Source organism: Neolamprologus multifasciatus, chromosome 7 (assembly GCF_963576455.1).
Source record: "Neolamprologus multifasciatus chromosome 7, fNeoMul1.2, whole genome shotgun sequence".
Taxonomy (NCBI): Eukaryota; Metazoa; Chordata; class Actinopteri; order Cichliformes; family Cichlidae; genus Neolamprologus; species Neolamprologus multifasciatus.
In genome coordinates, this window is record NC_140445.1 from 51,623,562 (window position 1) to 51,647,279 (window position 23,718).

At 41.7% G+C, this 23,718-nt stretch overlaps 1 protein-coding gene across 4 annotated transcripts in view; it reads right to left on the bottom strand.

The window, feature by feature from the left end:
• Nucleotides 1-23,718, bottom strand: part of reln (reelin) — a 98,326-nt gene that overhangs the window by 38,186 nt on the left and 36,422 nt on the right. For all 4 annotated transcript variants that reach the window (XM_085167711.1, XM_085167709.1, XM_085167710.1 and 1 more), the window contains exons 3-7: nucleotides 19,288-19,426; nucleotides 8,481-8,551; nucleotides 1,426-1,458; nucleotides 1,240-1,318; nucleotides 1,032-1,128 (exon numbers count right to left, since the gene is read on the bottom strand). In XM_085167711.1, coding sequence (XP_085023837.1) covers nucleotides 1,032-1,128; nucleotides 1,240-1,318; nucleotides 1,426-1,458; nucleotides 8,481-8,551; nucleotides 19,288-19,426 — 419 coding nt within the window. The remainder of the gene's footprint in view (nucleotides 1-1,031; nucleotides 1,129-1,239; nucleotides 1,319-1,425; nucleotides 1,459-8,480; nucleotides 8,552-19,287; nucleotides 19,427-23,718) is intronic.

Genomic DNA, 23,718 nt, shown 5'->3' on the forward strand with positions numbered 1-23,718 from the left:
GTTTTATTTGTCACTGTGTGTAAATGTTTCTGTGTTTCTGGTTGCGCACGCTTGTTGCGCTTGACAGAAGAGCTGCCAGGCAGCGGCATCAAACATTTGGAAGAGTGACAAACAAAGCAAATGCTTATCAGAGAAGTAAATAGCATCACGAGCCACTAAATACTTCTATGCTGAAGCCTGGCTTTAATCTCCTACAACTGAATAAACAGTCTGAAATCGAGTTTATAAAGATAGGAAGAGAGCATGGAAACGATTGTTGTGTCCCAACGCATCTGCTGTTTTCTGCTGTACAATAGTGTGTTCAGAGTATAACAGTTGCTGTGCTGCAGTTTGCAAGAGAAGTTTTCGCAAAAGGATAAATGCCAAACAGGTGCTTCAGCATCCTGAACAGGTTGCTGGTAGATAACTAGAAGCAAGCAGTCGTAGTAAGCAGCATTTGAAAGGGATTTAAAGAGGGTGTTTGTGGCGTGTTGACATCAAAAATTTAATTTGAACAAAGAAATCATGAAATACACCAAAACTACTTTGTACTTCTGTTTCTGCACATCTTAAGCATGCTTCACGAGGCATGTACGAGACTGTTTTATTTGGAAGTGTTCACTTTTAGTTGTTTTTGTCTGAGGTAAAAACTGAGAAAACATATTTGAATTGATTTCATCTAACCATCAGTTAACATATGCTTAACAAATGTTAACAAATGCAGTTGCTCCTACTTACACATTAAACAAACGGCAAAATCTGGTACTTGCTTACTCCTGAATTAATCCCCACAGAAATTAAGTCCCATCGAGAAAAACCAGGTCAGGTAAATTTCCCTTCCTTCACCGCAATCAAGCATCTCCTACGTTAGCAGTGTGTGCACACTGTTCATGGAATATACACATTTAAACATGAGACTCAACTGTGGTTAGAGCAAGCATGGTCTAATTTACTGCCAGTGTAGTTGTGGCGACTGTGTGGTTGCTTTGGATGTGTGATCAATTGGCCGTAAAATGTACAGCGGCTGCAGTGTGGTCAAACATGGCAGTTACCAGCTCGCGCTCTCCGAAGGGCTCGCAGAAAGTGACCGCTCTGCCATGCATCAGTACGCCACATTGCTCTCCAACCTCACAGTTGCTACACTCAGACCTAGAGGAGAGGAGAGAAGAGAAGCCGAGCTGTTAGACAAACTGCAGTGCAGAAGTAGTGACAGTGACTGCACCCCAACATTACAAGAGGAGTCATAACCTTTTAACCTACCAGATGCTGGGGTCTAGCTCTCCTTGTAGGTTGGAGTCAAAGTCGTCACGCAGCACAGCATGTTTTCCATGAAGCTCCACTACACACATGAAGCACATGCTCACTGTTAGACACCGTCTGTACGATACTTTTCATTATCAATTTTATTTTAAAAAAACAATAGCAAGAAGTGGAATGCAGACTGACCAAGACTCGGTCTCAGTGGGGACTCGGTTGGAGCTGAAACAGAAAGAGAAGAGCAGAGTGAGTGTTGCTAAGCTATACCTGCATGTCTGTTATCATGTTGCGTCTGGATCTAGCAGAAGCCTACTGATCATGAAGAGCTAAAGAAGGGTGCATTAATGAGTTTTTATCATGGACAAAACTAAACACGCAGACCACACGTGTGTATTTGTCAGAAGAAGCTAGGAAAATGGACCAATCTTGAGCGATCATCTCTGAGTGAAACAAACTTTCGCCGTGTCCTGGTCAACCATGGCTGCAGTCTCTTGCCTACTGATGTTAATTCCTTTCAGTAATGAAAGGCTGGTCTGTTATGATTAATGGTTCAATGGCAATTAACCGCCTTCCTCCCCAGAGGCGCCCTGTGTGCTGTAATCTGTGGCCGCTGCCTAGACTCAACACTCAACCATCAATCTCTCCTGGGGTATATATGCAGCTCTGAGAAGAGGCGGAAGGTGAATGGAGGGAAGTCATGACTGTTAGGATTTAATGAATCAACTATGGGTCTTAAAAAAATAGTCGCAAAGCCTTGATGTGACCTTTGTGCTGAAACAGATGGAGGAAAAATACGTAGACACACAGTGGGATTTAAAACTTTAGAAATCAAACTGAGGAAAGGTTTGATAGATTAGCTTAATGGAAGCTTTGTTTCACTAACTGGTGCTCATGCTTTAATAAAAAACAGGAAAGAAGTGACAAATAAAGTTGTGCATAAACTCAGACCTGCATTAAAAAGGATACTGGTACAAACTGCAATCATAAATTATAATATAGTTTGCACACCTTTATTTTATCAAGTTATGGAAATCTCCAAAGTTGATCAAAGCTATCATGCAACTTAGAGAGATTCATTTCTACTTTTAAATTGCAAATAGGCTTTGATCTCACCAATTCCGCTGCACTATTTTACTCTGCTCTGGGATGGTGGGGGGTTTTAAGACAACCTTACTCCTGACTGATGAAACATAACCAGCTGTATTCTCATCCAGGATGAGCCTGCCCACCTGATAAGGTGGTCTAAGATAGCACAGCGTGGATTTGTTCCAAAGTTTAACTTTGAGTTACTTAAGACTCTCTTTCAAGCATTCGAGAAAGCCCACTTAAAAGCCCCTTATAAACAACGGAACCTGAATCGAGAGATGAGGGATTATACAAAAAAGTGTTCTTACAATTGTAATGGCTCTGGAAACGTCTTTACTTTAAGCTCGGCTTTCACTTTCTTTAGCTGCCCTCATTTCTCGCCACTGGATCCAAATGCCGGGCTTTTAGAAGTGGATTTGCTATTCATACAGTAGTGGCAAAGTTTCATGCTGACTGTAGAAGTTTAAGTGGCCTGTGTGACAGAGCTAGCTGGTTCAGTGACTGTAACCACTGCTGCTGCTCTAGTGGCCCCTGATGCTTAGCTAAGGCCAGAGCTCCAGCTTAGTGATGCAGCCCATTAAAAGCAGATCAAAGGTTTATGTTTCCCCCCTTTCTCCATCTTATTTTGTTATTTTCTAATCCTCCCGTGTCTGCTGATGCAGAACATGTTTAGAGAAGCCATCAGTTCAAGTATGTGTGACTCTTTCATGCTTCTTGTATCTACTTTACATTCCTATTAACCTCTAATAAAAATGATCCATACGATTGTGTGCTCAGTTTACATGGCCATGTGCTGATCTTACGTATTCAACCTGAAAAGAGCACGTACTTAAACTCATTTCCTCGTAATCCATCCTCTCAAACAGGCATACAGTCACAAACGCTTGGTTGGTGGATAATTCTGCTCTGTATAGTCTTCTCCTCTCTTGCGTGCTTAAACAAACCCTTCTAAATCTCCTCCAGTCTATCTAGTGAGGCCATTTGGCTGGAGAAAGGCCCAGAAGATTTTTTTTTGGGTGGATAATCCCTTGAAGCTTCCAAAAAGGCCTCATTTACAGTTTTCTTTCTCCCTGCTTCATCACACTCTCCTGCTGTCTCTCTCACTTCTCTTCTATCACAATCTCTCTTTCCTTCTCACCCCCCTCCATCCGCACCCGTCCTGTCTCTCCCTGCCTAACCCTTTGCGCATCGAGAGCAGACAGTGGTGCTCATTTCACTTGGATTAATCCCCTCTCACTTTCTTAAAGACTTCAATTACTGCCTCCTCTATTAGCAGCTCATCTCTGCTAATGCCTGTATCTCCCTGGCCAGGGCTTAAACACACAGGCATGCAAAGACACACACACACACACACACACACATACACACACATCCACAGCTGACCCAACCCTCTCTGATATTCTCTGTAATACACATGTACACTTATGCACACAAATAAACAGAAGAAACAAATAAGAGTGCCATTTCAGTAAAATGCACCAGTGCTCAAAGCACATGGGTGCTGATGAGCAGGGTTGGGGTGCTACAATGGGGGACTAAATGAGCATAAGCTTTGGCAGACTCAGACATCTTGGCACAAAGATTGCGGGGCACAAGTCACGTTAAATCTTCTCCCCCTCCGTCTCCTCGCCTTCCAGCTCTAATCTCCTCTTGCTCCTCTTTTCTCCCCACCCTGTAAACTGCATCCACTCTTCCAAACTCCCTTGTTCTCATCTTATTTGTGCTTTTTCCCCCTTCGTCTGACTCACATCCTTGATGACGCGAAGTGCATTTGAAGTCATGTCGCTTTCGTCTAACCGGTGGTTGCAATTACTAACGCACCAGGTTGCAGGAAGCTGTTGTTTTTGATCTGCGGTGACTAAAAAGAGGCGCTTCTCCGAGGTTAGATAGCAGCCACTCCAGTCCATTCAGCAAAAACAGGGCGGCCGAGTGAGCTCTATTTGGAGTTATTACAATAATCACAGGTCTACGGTCTGAACCACCAAAGAAGTAAGACTCACACCTCGGTGCCCACGTTATCTTTGTTTTTCTTCGCTACACATGCTTCTTCACCAAAATGGAATAAAATCATAAAACAAGAGAGGCTTATTTGACTTCTTGTTCCTGTCAGTGTGTTAGAAGCATTATTCTTTAACATGTTATCCCCCCTCAGTTGGTAATGTTTAGCAATGAAAGTAATTCCAGCGAAAACTACACAGCAAAAATTGGAAAAAAGATTTTTTTTTTAAGTCAGAAGAACAGTTAAGAGCAGAAAATATGGGGAAACATGGCTACAGGAGGGAGTCAGCAGGCCAAGCGAGGGAGACAAACCAACAACCAAGGTCTCACATTTTTTTGTGCCACTGGGCAATATGGAATGGCAAGCAAGATGGCACTCAGCCAGGGAAGCAGGCTGGCTGGCAGACTGGGTGGGTGGCGAGGAGGTGGGAGAGGCTAGGCCACCCGTCCCTTCCTGTTGCGTTGTGATCAGGCACCCCTTAGGGAGCAGTGGCCTCTTTGAGTTATATGTCCCTTTAATAATCCATCTGGGGTGCAGTGCACTTGGCCAGGCCCATAAAGATCTGATTTATTCTCTTGCTGGAAATGAGACGACTTGGGGATGCTGTGCAGAAAGCAGGGACTGCTGGCCCTGCTGTCAGGTGATAGAACTAATGGACGGCCTACAGCGCTATTCAACACCCTCAATGACTCCACCCTTTAGCAGAGAGCACCCTTTCCTAGCCCTCCCCTACCTTTCTTCATCCCCCACCTTGGCCGCTAATAAGTCTTTCTATGGTCACTCATTAGAAGCCTCCCCCCCCCCCCCTCCCCAATCTGTTCTTATACTTCCAGTTATTTGAAACTGTAGGAGTAATTTGAATTTTGCCACATCATTCTTTAAAGCATCTCTAAGAGCCTGTGCTGATTGGTGTCACAAACTACTCCGCCGTGCTGAGCATTTCATTTGGTTGCAGCAGAATTTGTCAGACTCCCATTACGTCTCGACTTCAGAATCCACATATAAAAACAAAATATGGGGATTTTTTTCCCCCCCTGTGCAGGTTGTTGGGGTAAAGTAATGGGGTGTAGATCAAAGCAAACTGGAAGGGATGTTAGAGGAATGAATTGGAGGCAGATTGAAGGGATGGGGTAGGGAAGTGTGCTGGCACAGCAGAAAGGAGCTGTAAGCACAGGGGGGAGCAGTGTGTCGGGGACCAGGCATCCCCCAACTCTGCTAGACAGATTATTTTACACACATGTACACAAACACACACACACACACACACACACACACACACACACACACACACACACACACACACACACACACACACACACACACACACACAAATCCAGTCCTTGCTTATGTCTTAGCAGGCTATTTTGGAGGGCTTTCTGTTACTGAGAAGCAAAGTGTTGCATATCAGGCGTTCCACCTCGGGTTTAAGGCTTATATCGCCCGTTTCCGTTCTTTATCCTTAAATCGTATATTTACATTAGAATTTATTTGAATTATCTGTGTTGGCCATCTAATTCAAACTCTGACCTTCTTTTCTAGCTCTTTAGCTAATCTGTCCATTTGTTCTTAAAGTCTTCGCCCCAGCTGATCGGCTCTGATTGCCTGCCCTCCTCTTTGCTCCGTCTATCCTTACGTTCTCTTTTTCAACTTCCCTCCCCCTCCTCCGTGGATCATAACCCTGTTTTAGATAGCTTTCATTTCTTCAGCTCTTCAAAGCTGGAGTCTTAAGCATATAAACTTCTAAAGTGGCTTGAGCTGGCTCCATATCTTTTATTTCACTTTGAATGCTAATGTGGAGATTTGAAGTAACTTTGCTCATAGCTCTCTCTCGCTCCCCCCCCCCCCCCACACCACACACACACCCACACACCCCTGCACTTTCTTTGCCACTGAAAACAGAAAAATAACCTCTGGTTCTGGCAGAAAGGAAAAATCTAGAGACGGTTGTCTTACCTGCTGGTAACTCGGATTTTGTTGGGGAAAATGAGACAGTAAACATGATTTATGTCCAAGTCCCATCAGCGTTTTTTTGACTTGGTTTTGGCATGATAATACTTTGTAGGTTAAACAGCGTTGGTTCTATAACCACACGGTTTATGTGAGGTCAAAGTAGTTCTCAAGTTTCATTTTAATGTCTGAACCTTGCAGTTGTGTGTGTGTGTGTGTGTGTGTGTGTGTGTGTGTGTGCGTGTTTAAAGGTACACAGCTCTTTTGAAGTGACAGGTTTTGGTCTGTAAAGGGGAACAGAATCTGACTGGCTGTGAGTTAGGTCAGTGGTGAAGAGAAAAATGATGCTCGTCGGCGTAAGGACAACCCAAAGGAGAAGAAAGCGGGGGTGGTTGTGGCTCAGGAAGTGTCCCGCGGCTCAGAAAATGTCCTTGGGCAAGACACTGAACACCAAAATGACACCGGTGTTTGAGTGTATGTGTAATGGAGCGAGCCGTATGGACAAAAATAAAAAATGATGAATGTGTTTATGTGGGTGTAAAAGCACTTTGAGAGAAAATCACTAATCACTACATAAATGCAGTTTATATTGCTGCATTTATAGCTGTATAAAATCAGCTTCAATCATTTCATGTAAAGAAAATAATCAGAAGCTCACTTATTCCCTCATTTCTCTCCTTGTCTCCTTTTGACTTTTGTTGTCCGTGCCAGATTCATTTCTCATTTATAATTCAGATTTTCGGGATTAGTGCAGCATCACAATGAGTGATGCTCCATTAGCTGTCAATTAGCCTGCAACAAGGTCAGACAACCATTCAAATCTACTCTTTATTTTTGGTGATGACATTTAATTACCTCTCCTTCTCTGCCCAACACTTAAATCTGGAATATATGACCTTCAAGCTTTTCATCAACACCGTCTCGTCATCTCCAACATCTTTGTCCTTTTATCTTCCTTCACCAAACGTCTTAGCTACACCTTCAATTTATAGCCCTCTAATTCCTCGACTACCTCTCCGCTGTACCTCTCATCGCTTTCGCCATCCTCTATCAGACCTCGGTTCCCTCTCTCCCTGTCGTACCTGTACACGTTCCCTGAAGATTGCATTTAGTGCGTTACCTGACTGCTGGTTTTTCTGTCCATTTCCATTTACAGCTTGTGTCCTCCAAGGCCTTGTAACGTCTAAATCTCTGCTTTTCAGCTTGTCTGCTGTGAGTAGCTGTGTGTTAGTGTGATACCGCGGGGCCTTGGCACTAAACAAGTAAATGACTGTTGTTGGCTGTAGATATTTCATGTGCACAGGGAAAAGACTGGGGCAGTGTGTCACTGGGAGTGAAAGGATGAGCTCTCGGGCAAGGAGACAAAGGAGAGGAGCCTTGTCGCTCTTTCTCTCTGTCGCTCTTCCAGGCCTGACTGGGCTCTGTGCCTCATCTCTTCCAAGTGGCACGAAGGCATGAATTTGAACACTCTCTGCTTGGCATGTGCTGCATCCCTACTGGGATGTGCACTTGTAATAAAGAGCCCTCGGAGACCAAGTACAACGATTACTTTTAATCTAATAAAGACCAAGTTCTCCTGTAAGTATTCAGCATGCGGCTCAAATTCTTACTCCGAAACAGTTAGCAAAAACACCCTCGACTGCAGTTACTGTACGTCTCTACTTTCAGCATTAAAGTCCAATTTTGATCCAAAAGGAGGAGTTCTTGAGTGAGGAGGAGGGAGGCTTCTTTCCTGTAAACAAGCAATTATACACACTCAGCGTGCAGAGTGGGACTGCACTGTCTGTCAATAGCTACTTAAGGCTGTCACAGAAAGTGGATGTAAGATGTGTTGGCCATAAAGCATAAATCTCCGGCATAGAGAGAGAGAAAGGGAGGTGGGGGGTGGGGGGTGGGGGTGGGGGGTTACTGAGTTTAGCATAAGCTGAAATTAAGCTGGCAACATAGGACACCCGAATATCTCTGACTCTGGCTGCATCATTAGGCAGAAAGAAAGCCAGGAAGTGCTGCAATGGCACAGTCATGAAGAAGCAGCGCATCAACTGCTTTGCCATATTTTGATAATATATGCATACAATTTGACAGACAGTAGTAGGAAGTGAGACAGAGGAGCATTATGCATATAAGTTGGTGCACATGTAACATATATATATCTGTAAGAGCCCATGCATTCATTATGCATGTGTATGCATGCAACATCCCTGATACTCACCTCCTTGCTCACAGAGCTGCTGGGCCAGCGTGTCTTTGAAAAGGATCTGTCCTCGATATGTTGCCGTGGCGCTGAGAAAAAGCAAAAGGAAAGACGGGAGAAACAGAGAAGGAGAGAAAATCATTATTTAAAAATAAAACAAAAAAAAAAGATGATAATATTCAATTCAATATTCATTATGGTGTGATTTTAAAGGTAAAGAAGTCAGATAGATGCATTTATATATTTATATTGACAGAAATGATAAACAAGTGAAAAGGCATTGCTGACCAAACAGACAAACAGTACCAAACAGTACCATTACAGTAAAAATAGAGCATGGGTTATACAATATCCAATATCATCATTCCTCGCACTGACACACTGCATTCCTTGCATGTCCGTGTAAATCTAGCTGTATGCAGCGTGTCATTCATAGAGAATGGAATATGAATTTCCTTCAGGTGGCCATAAAATGCCTTATTCATATGAAAATGGAGAATCTTTAAAAACCTAAGAGGGTGAAATTGTTCAGAGTGCACTGAGATATTTTACACAGATACTGAGACATGCTCTACTGTCCTGTAGAATGAGATCCACTGTAATCTGTGACAGCAGAATGACACTGCGAGCACGCTGAACAAGCTGTACAGAAACCTTGTTCATTCAAAAAATAATAACCACGAAAAAAATACCACTACTGCTGCTGTAGTAGTACTAATCGTAGTAAAAACAGTAAAAGAAAAACGTTTGGTATGTTGTTTATTTAAAATTTTAGGAGAAGACAGATATAATAAAACGTGAAAAAAATACAAGCTCATAAATCAAGAGGGAGAATGAGGCGCAAAGATCACTGGGTCTGAGAAAAAGCTGCAATTTTCAGAGAGACCTTGAAATGAGTTGTGGGGAAAAATATAAGTTTTAGAGCCCTTTGAAGCTCAGTCCAGTTAGGAAACTTCTGCACAACAACACTACACTTTTAGATGGCCAGTAAAAGCCGTAACTCCCCACTTCTACAATATAACCTACATTTTCCCCACATAATACATGGATGAAAAACAACTGCGGTGTGACTGAGGTCGAAAACATAAAAAGGGAGAAATATCGCAGCTCTAATGTGAGTCTGCTCGTGCTGTTACTGCTTGTCCATCAAGGAGAGGAGAAAAGTTGCCTCACTGGGCGCATAGATAAACTTTCAAAAGTGCCCTAATCAGGCTTCGGCATTAATTATTAACATCATATGTGGCTTGTAAACTTGAGCGACCTCCCACACACTCAAACTATGTACACCACCCGCATACACCGATCGAGTCTTTTGAAGGGATACTTGTAAGCGTCCTCTTTCCCACTGTGTGTGCAACGTACAGTACAGATGTTACAGTGCACTACAGCAGTTTTTGTATGCTGCGCCACACCCAGTCAACATACTGTATAGGAGGAGAGGAGGGTGTAGACAATATGGTGCTTGCCTGAGTCACCCGTGAGGCTCACAGACTCGCTTCCTTCTCCTTATTCATCACTCCTCTTTCCTTCCCTACAGTCCAACGTGGATTTTGTCTCTCACCTCACCAAACTTGCCTTTTATGGGTGCCGAGGCATTTACGCGTTTGTCTCAGCTCATGAATAATGAATAGACCCCCTTATTAATTAATAAAGACCTCTTGTGCTTGCACAGAGTGGGGAGAAAACACACTTAATTACAGTCATATTTCAGAATTCGGTGAAAACTAATTTGAGGCTGGTATTTATGAATAAAAGATGGCGCGTAACGAACAGCGGGTGGGGATGTAGGAACAAGGCCCTTAAATATTTACTAAACACACTCTCTGCTCAAGTACACTAAACAGATTCTGTTAGGTGCCAGAGGATGCGTGTGTGTGGAGGGCGGGGGTAACGTAATATAAAATCAAAAATGCTTTCTTAGTCTCCAAAAAACACAAAACAAAAAATAAAACAATTAATGTGGCAGATTTTCAATAGAAATGAGAGATATTTCCTTTAAAAAGTATGTGAGAGGTTGGTGTGACTTTATAAGATGTATGTCATTAAAGCAGCAGCCAGGAGAGGGCATTTAGTCTGAGCCGACAAGTGTGTGATCAGCACAGCACGACGCCGTCTCTGTCCTGCCGTCACACTCCAGTGGTTCCTCGGTGTGTCTCTCATTACCGTCTGCACTCTGGTAGCCACACACACACGCAGGCAGCGAACAGTACCGATACATGCAAAACAATTACTGCACATCTAAATGTTAATTTGACTTTCTTTGAGGGGTGGGGTGGGTGGGGCAATTAAGGGCCTTAATGTGTTGGTGTTTTTTTCCCCACTCTCTTCCCTTCTCTGATTCAACCGAGGGATCATTCATCTTCTGAGAATAAGTGTCATCCTCACTCCTCTCATTAGTCTGAAGGAGAAAATCTGAGACGGGAAAGAGAGGAGGGGATTGAGGAAGATGAAGAAAAAGCTGGGATCTAAGAGAGAAAGAAAGATGGAAAAATGGACGGGGAAGGGGAGGGGGTTGGGTTATAAGGTTCGAGGAAACTGAGACAGGAGAGGGGGGGGTTAGATGGCCTTGTCTTTCAAAGTCCACAATCTGCTGTCAAATAGCGAAGCATTGGAGTAAAGGCGGGAACGGGCACACACAATTGAAGCCATATACGAGTTTTAACATGTACGCAGATGGACAGCCTGTCACTCAAGAAGCTCCCAAAAGGGCTCGGAGTGGGTAATTACCAAGCATGTCTTCCATGTTAGATTGCATGTTGCTGTCGGCCATAAGTATCCCCCAGGAGCCAACTGACAGCTCTCTACTAAACCACTCTCACATGCACGCATACACATATATTTATATGAACGCAATGCGAATACAGCCGATTTACCCAAGAACACGAACCCATATACATATTAAATATAGCTACAAGATACGACTTTAGTCAACACTCTCATCCTCTCTTCCTCAAATCCCAATTCAAAGCTCATTTTCTCTCCCGGCTCACTATTCCTGTTGGTAATCATGATTAATACGAGGACTTTCAGTGGGGTAGAGTTCTAGTCGCTAGCACTGATTTGGTGCATTTGGACCTAGCCCTTAAAATAATACACGCTAATTGGTTGATTTATCTTCCATGTTGAGGACCAGCTGTGGTTATGACACCGCAATCAGGGACAATAGAAAAAGATAAAGAAGTAATGAGACGGGCAAAATCCACATTCTGGTGTCTTCCAGAACATTCGGCAATCAGGAGCTCTGATAAAAAATAAAATGTAGTCTTGATTCGTTACTGTGTGAAGGTGCAGTTGGCTTTGTGGAATCACATTACTCCCTATCCCTCTGACTGCCCCTAAATTAATTAATTGAAAAAGGCTTTCGGAGAACATGCAAATTTAATGAAGCTCCACAGAAGAGGGATTTGGGAGTTGTTTGGCAAATTACCTGCTTGTTAGCACAGGGTCATTGAGAGTTATGGCTCAGAATACAGCCAGAAGAAGAGCGGTTATTGCTCGGCATACAGCTTGAGGAGAAGAGCAATTGACCTTGACTACTGTTAGCGAGTAATAATTAGGGAGATTAGGAAAACCACAGTGTTTAGGAGTAAATATGCGAGGAAGGCAAGGAAAAAAAAAATCAGCTTGTAAAAACTGCAGATTTTTAAGTGCAGATAAAGGCCTGTGCTGCTAAAAAATGACTTCTTCTAAACTTGAGAAAAAGCAGCAGTAAAATGTCCCCTTTTCTTCAGGACAAAAGGAGGAGACGGGGAAGAATGAGCTGTATTTACCCAGCGTCAACAACGAGGGAGATGAATTCCTGCCCGACCGTGTCTGTTATATCTCGTGCGCATTCACAGAACGGGCAGTGCAGAATGCGAATGAATAATTTGACACGAAATACATTTGGGGCAGCCTGGCTCTCCCTGGTTCATTATGCTGCATTTAAAATCAAGTGCTTGCCTTTTTTCAGTCTTCATGCTCTATTTCACCTGGAACTGTTGAGGTGGTCAACATCCCAGCAGGTAGGACAGCGCTCTTGATAATAAGACCGTGCGATGACAGTACAGCACTTATGTGTTGTAGACAATATGTGGCAGTATTGATCAGAGCACTGATGCATACACATGTGTGTGGATGTGCGCCTCTGTGTACACAGGGGTATGTACATAATTACAGGGGTCAGGGGCCATCCCTGGGGAAATAAGACAATATCAATAATGGAAACACGTCTGCGGTCAACAGCAACAGGAGCTTGGGTTGTCCAGAAAATGTCCAAGATTTACCGTTAAATTTGAGAAACTGTGATATTTGAAAAGTTTAAGAAAGGTTAAGAACATGAATGTGTTAGATATAAGAGTTGCTGTCTTGTATGGGAATTTGTGATATATGAAAATTGGAATTATATGGACGGACTGTGTCAGATTTGCAGCTCTAGTCGGTTCTGGCGGGAGGAAAAAAAAAGGGTCGGATTTATGTCCTCTGTCATCGTTCACATTTCTCCCCCATATATCTGTATCTACATTGCCAAAATGAGATTACCTGGCCTGAATCGATCCCTCGTGTTCCTCAGCCAAGTGTCTACAGTTAATCTGCCACAGGCTACAGGCCAATGTGGAGCTTTAATGACGAAGAGAGCTCATTAACTACTGATTATATGTTAAAACAGACTCAAAGATTGACTTGAATAACAACAAATCAATGGAGCTGACGAATACCCGGAGAAATTAGAATCTGGCTGAGATAGATCACCCGTCAGTCCTTTGACCCTTGACCTCCGATTAGCTGTCTATCATTCTGTCTGTCAATATTACTCTGCTAGATGCTTAAGACACAGACAAATTATTATAAGGTGAAATAAAAACTCTAACTTAAATATTTCTGGATGTTAAAACATTTTTTAGAGTGCCTAAAAGCAGTAGATCACTGCAACAATACAACCATTCTTATTATTTCACATGGAGCTCCCTAAGAGCTAAGCAAATGCTGCAAAAGCACCCAAATAATGCTCTTCCCATGCAGCAGCAGACTGTACAGTCTATACAATAGTGCACTACATATATTTCACAAACTCTATGTTCTGACAGACCTGCTTACGTTGAGCAGATGGCAGTACCAACAACACCACAACACCCGGCATAATTACAGCACAGAAACCATTCCTCTTCAATCACAGCTAACAAGACAAGAGAGAGTATGAGCTCTCTCTCTGCTTCACTTTGGGTTTTTTTTAATTATACCTTTCACATTGCCCCTAACAGTGATTTCAGTCTGTCTCCAGTCCACAAAAGAAACAACCGGTAGCAGAGATGTAGATAAGACTAAAATCTGTGTTTGCATACAAATGCAGATCTATATATACACACACGTGCGTGCATATAAAACACAACAGTATGCCATGAGAGAGAGTGTGCCATTAGATCTGCAGACATCCGTTTCCTCAGGGGAACACTTTGGAAAAGGGGGCTCGCATGCAGTAATTAAAGCAATCTTCATCCCAGCAGCTGTCTGACTCCCACAGGACCACGGTGCAATGGACTGCAACACGATCGTGCACACACACACAGACACACGCACATATATACATGCATACGAAACATACAAACACACGTGAGCGTGCATACATATCCACATGTGCAATCTATAACGTCAAAAGTTACACACGGTGCTAAGCTTTTCGTTAAATATGTTTCTCTGAAGCTATCTGTTGGAACAGATTTTTAACACACACGGACACACGGACACACACAAACACTCACACTGATTGCCTCGAGGCTATAAGTGAAGCAAAACAGAGCAAAAGAATGAAAGCAACACACCAGTGCATCTTTGCTTTTGCCAGAAGAAGCTATTAACCATTCTCACCTCTCTTAGTACAGCAAAGTAATTAGTACATTATACAACGGTGTGGACTCTCATGTCTGCAAGAAGAACAAAACTGGGCCACGACTGTTTTGTGCAGTTGTTGAATTGTGAGTTGGAGTGCACGTGTATAAAAAAGTTTAATCCCGACTTTCAGCATAACAGTAAGAGTTGCATTTCGACCCAGTGTTCACTTCCATATATTAATGAATTAATTTTGATGGCTTCTAGCTTGGATAGAGCTCCCAGACCTGACCGTATGTTTTGCTTAAGAAAGTTCAGCAAGCTTTAGTTTTCACTGTGTCCTGCTCCAAACCAATCCCATAGCCCATAGCAATTAAACTAAATAACAGTAATATTAATAATCATAGGAATATTCAGCTGTTCTTTTTTTATACCTTGACATATTCCGTTTCTCCTCAGACAACCTTTTCTCTTGTATATATTCAGAACATTGCATATAATGATCTACATATACATTTCCATTTAAATAGACTGAATGACCGAATGTAAACCGAAGACACCTATGACACTAACTGAAGACAACAGACTGCTGGAAATCCAATCCATTTCTGTGTCATCACTTCTGTCGGTTCATCGAAATTGAAAATTCTGCTCCAGCGGCAAAACAAAGGCATGCAAATTTGCTTGACAAAGTAGCGTTGTTCAGCGAGGTGTAAGGGTACAAGCACTTTTGGACTGTCTGCATGCGAGTTTGTGTTCTCCCCTCCACCTCTGCTTCTTCCTTTCATCTCCTCTCCTCTTCTACACCAAGGCCTCTCCTTCTTTTTAGGTGGGAATTTACAGCCACCCAGAAAATGAGTTCTTCTGGATGCCCACGTCATTGCACTCTATCACTCCTGCTAGAGATCAGTTACCAGGAACACTCCCACAATATAGCCCATAAAACTGCTCACAGGGCCCATATTAATGCACCCGGTGGACCAGCCCCAGTTCTCTGAAGGACATGTCGCGTCTTTGCCTTTAATTTAAACACTCATGGACAACACTCGTGGAAAATAGCCCTTGTATCAATCAAGGAAGTACTGCCATGGGCAAGGTCAGGAGGCTTCATTATTTACATTTTGTACAATCTAAAAAAAACCCAGTTATTTCTTTTATATTTAAATTCACTGATCTGTAAGATCTTACCTGAATTAACAAACGGTGTTTGTTAATTTGTGTTTGAGTCAGTGAAATGTGACACATGATACAAAGACAAACAACGTGTTGGGTGGTGTAAGGGTGGAATATTTTCTTGGCACACTTGGGGCCCCTTCCTACAAACTAAGCATCACTTAAATGCAAGAGCATACATCACTATTGTTGCTGAACATGCCAATTCATAAAAGTGTGCTCTTTCAGCAGGATAACCCATCATGTCACAAAACTCAAATAATGAGTTCACTGTACTCAAATGGCCTCCACTGTTACCAGTTTAATCCAGTAGAGCAACTATGGGATATGATGGAAGGGGGAGATTCACATCTTGGATGTGCAGCAGACAAATCTGCACCAACTGTGTGACACTATCATGTCAATATGGACCAAAATCTCTGAGGAATGTTTAGAGTACCTTGTTAAATCTAAGACCCGAATTGAGAAATGAGGCAATCTGAAGCCAAACCTCCAACCTGGTATTTGCAGAGTGCCTAATTCTAATAAAGTGGTATAAAGTGCATACTCGGACTTGAAAACAGAGCATCTGCTGGTCAGTGACAAGGCTACATTACTGTACTGAACCACCAGGACTGAAAAAAGAAGCCAGTTCTAAAGTGCCAGAACTGCCCTTTGTCCAAAAGGCCACCTGATGCTGGCTTCAAAAACCAGCTAATCCCCACAGACTCACATGCAGCCCAACTAAACAGCACTAACTGGCAACTGGCGCTGGCAAAAGTAAGCAGCCTTAACCCAACAAATTCCCCATTCGTGGGACTAATAAAGGTTATCTTTATCTTTAAAAATACAACTCACTCAATAGCTACTGTATGAAGGGAATGGGTCTTTCAAAGAAATATCATACAAATAAAACATGACAGCTACCAATATGCTAATGTTGTGGCTTCAAAATGCTGAGTCAAAAACCAATCTGCTATGTCACGACTGTCATGTTCATCTCTAATATGGTATAGACTGTTTGCAGAGCTGCTGATGTTACACCACAGAAAAGATTACGGATTCATATTGGCTATTTACAGTTTTATGGACCTATGGGACTACTGGAATTTGACTTGTAAAGAAGATGGATTCGAGATTTTTAGTGTCAAGAGAGGTTTTTATTGCAATTTTATATGACAGATGAGAGTTTCACAGGGAATGGACCATTAAGGTGACAATTTTTTGATCAATTATAGCACCAAAAGTGTCCCTGGCCTTTGCCAGAAAGGCCTTGAATCTTAAATTCCTTGAATGAAACCAGAGAAGGCAGCTCTGGAGATGAGGATATACTGCTCGAGATGGAGATGGGAGCTGCGAACTGGAACAGGGGTGCGGTAAGAGTGTTTGTCTAAATGTCTGTATGTGAGGAACAGTCTAAAGCCAGCTGGAGTGTGACTGGCTGACTTTGATAAGGTCAGCCGCAGGGGCCCTTATTGTCATACAATCATGGCCCCCTGCCAACCCCACTGTCATCCGCACTGGCACACTGCTGCTCAGTGGTTTACACTCAAATGCAAACACACAGCACACGCATGGACACACACACAAATATACTGAAAAACACGGTCCTTGTAAGCCGACACACACTCAACAGTAAATGTGTTTGTTGGCAGACAAAAAAAGCCAGTAAATCTGTTTGGCTCAGTGGATATTGTCTAAATGGCTGCTCCACTTTAGCAAATTCCCCAGCTGAATCTTTTTATGTAAGTCCGTCCACAAAAGTCTCCGTCTGATAGACGACCGCGTCCCTCCAGGAATTCATTGAGGGATTTTTTGTGAGTACAGCCAAACTGTTTAATTTAGTTGTGTTTTTCATGAAACATTGATAGGAATTTTGTAATCCCCCTGAAATAAAACCGTTTAAAAGTGGATGACTGGTAATAAAAAAGCAAAATATCAGGCATTAGCCAAGTCAAAGTGCAGACTATCTATGAATTAAAAATCATAGAACAATAATGAGTTTTAATTTTCTTTCATTTTGTTAAAGAAAAGAAAAAGCACTGAACTCTACGTCATGTAAATATAATCATTGAGATGAGAGGTGAAACGTCTTCAAGAACCTTAAAGAAGTCAAGTCGTTTACTTTCCAAGCTCGTCAGAATACCTGGATGATTGAGAACCTACACAAACATTTTCATTTACCCTAATAAAAATTATATGCAATGTAAAAATTTGTGGGTCGATTTCACAAAGATTTTTCTAACGGGGTGCTGTGGTGACTTTGGATTTACAGGAATCCTCTCTTTTCCTCTACACTTCTCCAGCAACAGCTGCTAATTGCATTTTAACTGGATATCTGCAAGGAGCTGTAAATCACCAAGCCAAGAGAACAGGAGGGAAAGAAAGTCTGTGGTACTTTTGAAGGCAGAGAGTTGAGGAAAATGCTCAAAGGTAAGACAAGACAGTTAGAGGCGGAAAGAAAAATAGAAAAAGGAAAATTCAAGGCTGTTCTCAAACATATTTGGCTAGAGCTCTTTCCACCTACACCAATCAAACAACCTGCAGTGTCCAGGGAAACAGACTGAGTATTTACAACATCACCAATCCAGTGGCCCTGAGCTGCTGTGTAATGCTCCAGATTTGTTGCAATGGGTTATAAATCTCAATAAAGCTTCTAATAAATAATATGCCCTTATGTAAAATCATAGAAGAGGAACATCATGTTATTTTTTGGGGGCAAAAAATCTTAGGATATGTTTGCGTATCTTTACTATCTGCAACACACCCATCCTCCCGGGATGGGTGGATCTGATGAGCCAGTCGAACGTTTTCCGATGAGAAATGGTCACACTGAATTAGAGGACGGAGAATTTTTCCGTGAATTCTCAGCAGGGCACACATGGCACCTGCCAATGCACAGGTCACGTTGAGCAAGGCAATTAGGATATAAACACATACTATGTCCCCAGTTTAACCTCTTTCCAGTCACCGTGCAGGCTTTCTCTAACAGGATGACCTTTTAATATCCTTTCTGTGGTTCAGAGAGAGCAATACCCATGATGTCATCTGGTAAACCTCTCCCGAGCTTTCTGGGTCAATGTGGGGCAACACAACACTAACAGATAGTTATAGCTTATATTTGGGTTAGATACGTATATAAAGTCAGGATAGTGCCAAAATATTATCTACATGCACACGAGTAAAGAAACGGTGCACACTACTCAAACAGCTCACATGAGTATTATTATTCTTACTGTACCTCTGTACACATTATCTCTGCTAAAGCTTTAATCGACAGAGGAATCTGAAGTTTGGTATTTTAAAATAAGACGGCTTCTCTCCTGCGATAGAGACCGTGATTTACAAAAGAAACGAAAAGCTGTATTCAATACTTGGAGATCATAAACTTATCAGGAAAGTGTTAACTGAAGTCATGGATCAAAGAAGCCTTATGGTCATTTTCCTGACTTTTATACACTTTAACTTTACTTTAGATACACGGAGGCACCATTCTCACTAACCAAATCCCACTTTAACATCTCATCAACACGTAAAATCCAGCCAAGCGCAACTTTCCTTGGTGAAACAGTGGTGGTCGATATTAATTACTTTCCTCTAATAGTAGAGGAAGCCTAACCTTGTGCAGTAATCAATGCATGTTTGTTTTCTCAGAACATCTTTGGTATTTAAAATCTATTGCGCTTAAAGAAAATGCATCAGAAACAATGATTAAATAAAGATGCGTGTGAGTTTTTGATAGTTGTTCAATAAAATAGAAAGGTCTTTAGTTCAAAAATTCAACACAAGCGTGGTTGGATACAGTCTAAGTGATGCACAACAAAAGATCACATCAGCTGCCATTTCTGTCTCAATACATATGACTTACAGGAAATTGACACAGCCGGTCCCAGGTGGTGGGGCGATCCAGACAAAGCTGAAGCTCGTAGAGGGCTGGTGGCTGACATGGGAAGCCACCACACTGCAGACAAACTGGGTTCCACCAAACTGACGATCTGGCATCACACCTGCGGCACAGAAGACAAGCAAGACACATGAGGAGACACGAGGACTAGCAGTGAAAGTTCAGCTGATGTTTTTTTTTAATCGTTTCCTTTCAGCTTGCAATTTAAAGGCTGCAAAAATTGCTGCAGTTTTCTATGGTTGAATTATTTCCTGTTTTATAGGTACCAGCTGGTTTCCATTTGTTTTTCCCGCTGTACTAAAACTTAGCTTATCCACTCACGAAAACAGAAAAAGGAACTTGCAAAGCCATAAATGTCATGTCTGCTTTTATGTTGACAAAATTTACATTGCATCCATTAGCTAATCTGTCGAGCAGCCTTACTCAAAGACAAAAGATTACAAGAGAACAGATGTGGTGTCCAGGATTACATTTAATTCATGGCCTTCTGCATTACAATGCTTTTTGGTAGCTAACGCTCGTCAGCTAATCCTCAGTTAATCCACGCTCAGATGCATTATTGCACACTCACAGTTACTTTTACTACAATATAAAAACAATGTTTACAATGTCGCTGTGATGAACCGAGGTTTTAAGAAGCGAGTCCGTCCAGGCTGCGTTTATATTGTAATGAAATGAAATAAAAATAGATAAAAATAAAATAAGTTCAAAATACCCTTCAGCGGCCACACAAAGCTGGTTATCACCTCGCTAAGTGAACCCAGGGTTCCATCACACTATCACATTTATATGAAAGGGGTCATTTTAAAAGCAGTGTATGAACTTTGTATGAACTTAGGCACTGTGGTCAGTATGACTGAAAAAGATTTACTTCATTAATAAAGTAAATCAAGTAAAATAAAGTAACATTTTATCAAGTAAATCTGGTAAAAATGCCAACTGTGTAAGTTTTCATCTTTTCAATACCATAACTCTGTCATTAAATCATGGAAGAATCTGATGGATTATAATCAAGTATTTTATTAACTCTTTCACCCATAAAGATAACATGTGACAACCTCCCCTCTACCTTTAATGACCTTAGTATATAAATATCAATAAAGAGGTTTTTCCAAGGGTAGCTGCATAGGTAGAGATCACCCCCTCACTAACTTTTGGCACACCCAGTTATTTTGTTCTATGGGCAGGTCTGCAAATAGAAACCACACAGTTCAGAAAAAGCTTCATCAGTGGTCCCAGTAGGTCTTCAAAGACCAAAGAGTGAAATTAATGTTTAAAAGAGAGATTTACTTTTAATTCTTTCAGCTTCAACCTCGGTGATGTTCACCAGAATTCAAACATTCAAACAGGCTTAGTCTATGTGTAAATATCACATGAGGTCAACAAGTACAAATAGGTTTCTTGTTTTATGATCACAATACTAGAATTGTTTGGCAACAACAGGGAATTAATTAATTCAGGTGATGATTTAATTCCTGCTGATCCTAAACTGATCTGGAGCAGTTACCATGGTGATACACGCTATTAGGAAGTGAACTCTACGGTGGCCCTGAGAGGCCAAATGGACTGCAACTTAAGAAAACACCAGCAAAAGGAAAAACGCAGCACAAGCACACAAAACACAACGGAAAAAGGAAAAAACAAAACAGAAATAGGATAAAAAAAAAAGGGAAGTGTTTCTGGGGAGACAATAACCCGGCGGACCAATTGCAGGAACCAAAATATGCTAAGAATTGCGCTGGGAGACACTTGAAAGAAGTTGAGGATCTATTGGTTTTGTGAGAGGTAAGTGTGTTAGCCTAACTATTAGCCTAAAAACCCGTCATCAGTATTATATGAATCATGATAAAACACGCCTACCATGTTTTGGGTTCCTGCAACTGTTCCATCAGGTTATTGTCCTCCCAGAAACACTTCCCTTGTGTTTTTTCCTATTTCTGTTTTCGTTTTTCCTATTTCCATTCTTTTCCTGTGCTTTTGCAGCATTTTTCTTATTGCCGGTGTTTTCTTAAGTTGCAGTCCGTTTGGCCTATCAGGGCCACCGTAGAACTCCCTTTTTTAGTACAAAAAAAATCCAACGTTAACCCTGAAGTTACCTGGATCAACCCAAATTCTTCTTCATAGCACAGACCTCTGATTGACAACCCTCACCAGCGCTTTGTGTACATCTAATCTTCATCCACCATTTAACTTTAACTAACCCTTGGTCCACATATTTGAACTGCAAATAAACCGCTGACTTATTTCTACTTGCTTTCATTTGCTCCTCCACTTTTTAAGTCTCATGCTGTTTTCGTGTTTTTTTTAAACCACAATCATCCACCAGTTCTGTTTTCTGTACTTCTTTCCCTTATCATTTTTGTTCTCAACCATCTTCTTTCCTCTTTCCCTGTGAGCTGACAATCTGTGACAGTGCTCTTATTAATGAGCATCTGTGTCCAGCTATGATTGCACCGATGAAATGACATTGTGTCGCACAATCTTTGCTTTATATCACAAAGGGCAAGGGCAGGACACCACCAGAGTCATCAATCATCGTATGCACATTCGGAACAGTTTAATTATCTACTGTACCTGACTTTGTAGTGTCATCTAAGAGGTGCCCAAACTGTGCTGCAATTCACAAACACATAAATGCGTTCCCCAGACAGCAATGCATTTGTCATAATATTACAACAGTAAGTCACTCTAGCACTGAAGCCACACACGTTCAGCCAGTTTAAAAATGTACGTACTCTCCCATCTGTTTACAAAGATGTGCTCTAAGCGGCAGTGCTTTGGTGGCTCGCCTCTATGTATAACCTGCAAAACACAATCTCCTCTCTGCAATTATAACTCACCTCACTGAAAGTATAATCAGCAATGATTAATAACTGAGAAGCTTTATTATCCCCAGAATCAATGTGCAAATCAATAAGTAAAAATTGTGTACGTATGTGTGTGTGGTTGAAAATTCATTATTTGAAAAGAAATAATCCCACCCATTTCTGACAGTAATAAATCTGACCTCACAGATTGCATCCATAAATATACACAATGTTGACAGCACCGTAAACGTTTCTGTTTGATGAGGCCAGCTGTGTGTGTGTGTGTGTGTGTGTGTATTTGTGCAGAGCTTCAGTTGTATCACTGCATAAAATTTATACTGAAGTGTATGTGCGCATCGTGGTACAAACAAATCTACTTATCATTGCTGTCGGTTAAAAAGCTCAGGAGAAACAACCACTTGTTTCTACGCCAAGGACCGGGCATTGATTTCTGCACCCAAATGGGACATCCTAAGATTCCCTCCCACCCAAACAAGCACAGTAACATCATACTTTTCAACTTCAAACTGAACAGCCGTCAAAGCAACATCATTTACCGCGCTTTCACATGAAAACATATTGTGCTGTTATGTGCAAGTACATGTGCTGTGTGGGCCTAATGTGTCAGATTTATGAGGTGTTCAGCAGCGCAGCCTTTAACCATGCTAAGGAGGTGCTGGTATGTAATAACAGAATGCGATTTAATCACCTCGTAATGCTATTATTTTGAAATCACCAACATTTTCTCTGCGTAATGGCCACAATTTACTTCTGAGCACATACTAACACAATCATGCACACAAGGAAATAAACACACTATTAAACCTTTACTGCTGATATACAGAGGAGATGAAATTGTTCCTGTGCAGCCCTTTAACATACCTATACATCGTTCTGTCTTTTTAACACAAATCCAGACCAGTTTCACTGCTGATATGTGCCACATATTTACCAGCATAGCCAAAGGCAGCCAAGGCAACAGGTTTCGCTCTAATTGTTCAATTTTGCTGCAGATTACGAAAAAAAGAAAAGCTTTGACTGTTTCCAACAACCCATAATTTGAGAATTCCTTACCGATGTGCAACACAAGTCTAGCTCTTTAGCTAATAGACACTAGTAGATGGCCACAAAGACAAAAAAAAGAGCAGTGAGGTGATGGGACTGAACAGCAGAGAAATCAGCGGGAGATGAAAAGACAAAACTAGCCACCATTTTCACTAAATGAAAAATTATATGCACTTGCCACTCACCACAGAGGTGTGTTTAGAAACTTACACTTCACAAACTCTTGCACTGCAACTCTGAAGTAATGAAAGAAAACACACAGATTTCAACGCTTTTAAAAAAAAAGGCATAACTTAATGAGAGAACGACAAAAAAAATAGAAGAAATTAAGTCTGAAATAGAGCGATTGCTCTCGAAGAGCTAAAGGTACGGCTAAAGAAAAGCAGAGCACTTAGGCTATGGTGAAGATGAAAAGGCAGTCTGATGTACTCCAGGACACAGCAGCACTGGGACTTGACACCGCTCACAGAATTTCTATTCCCACTTGAAAAATACACTCAGGCATAAAAATGCAAATAACGAT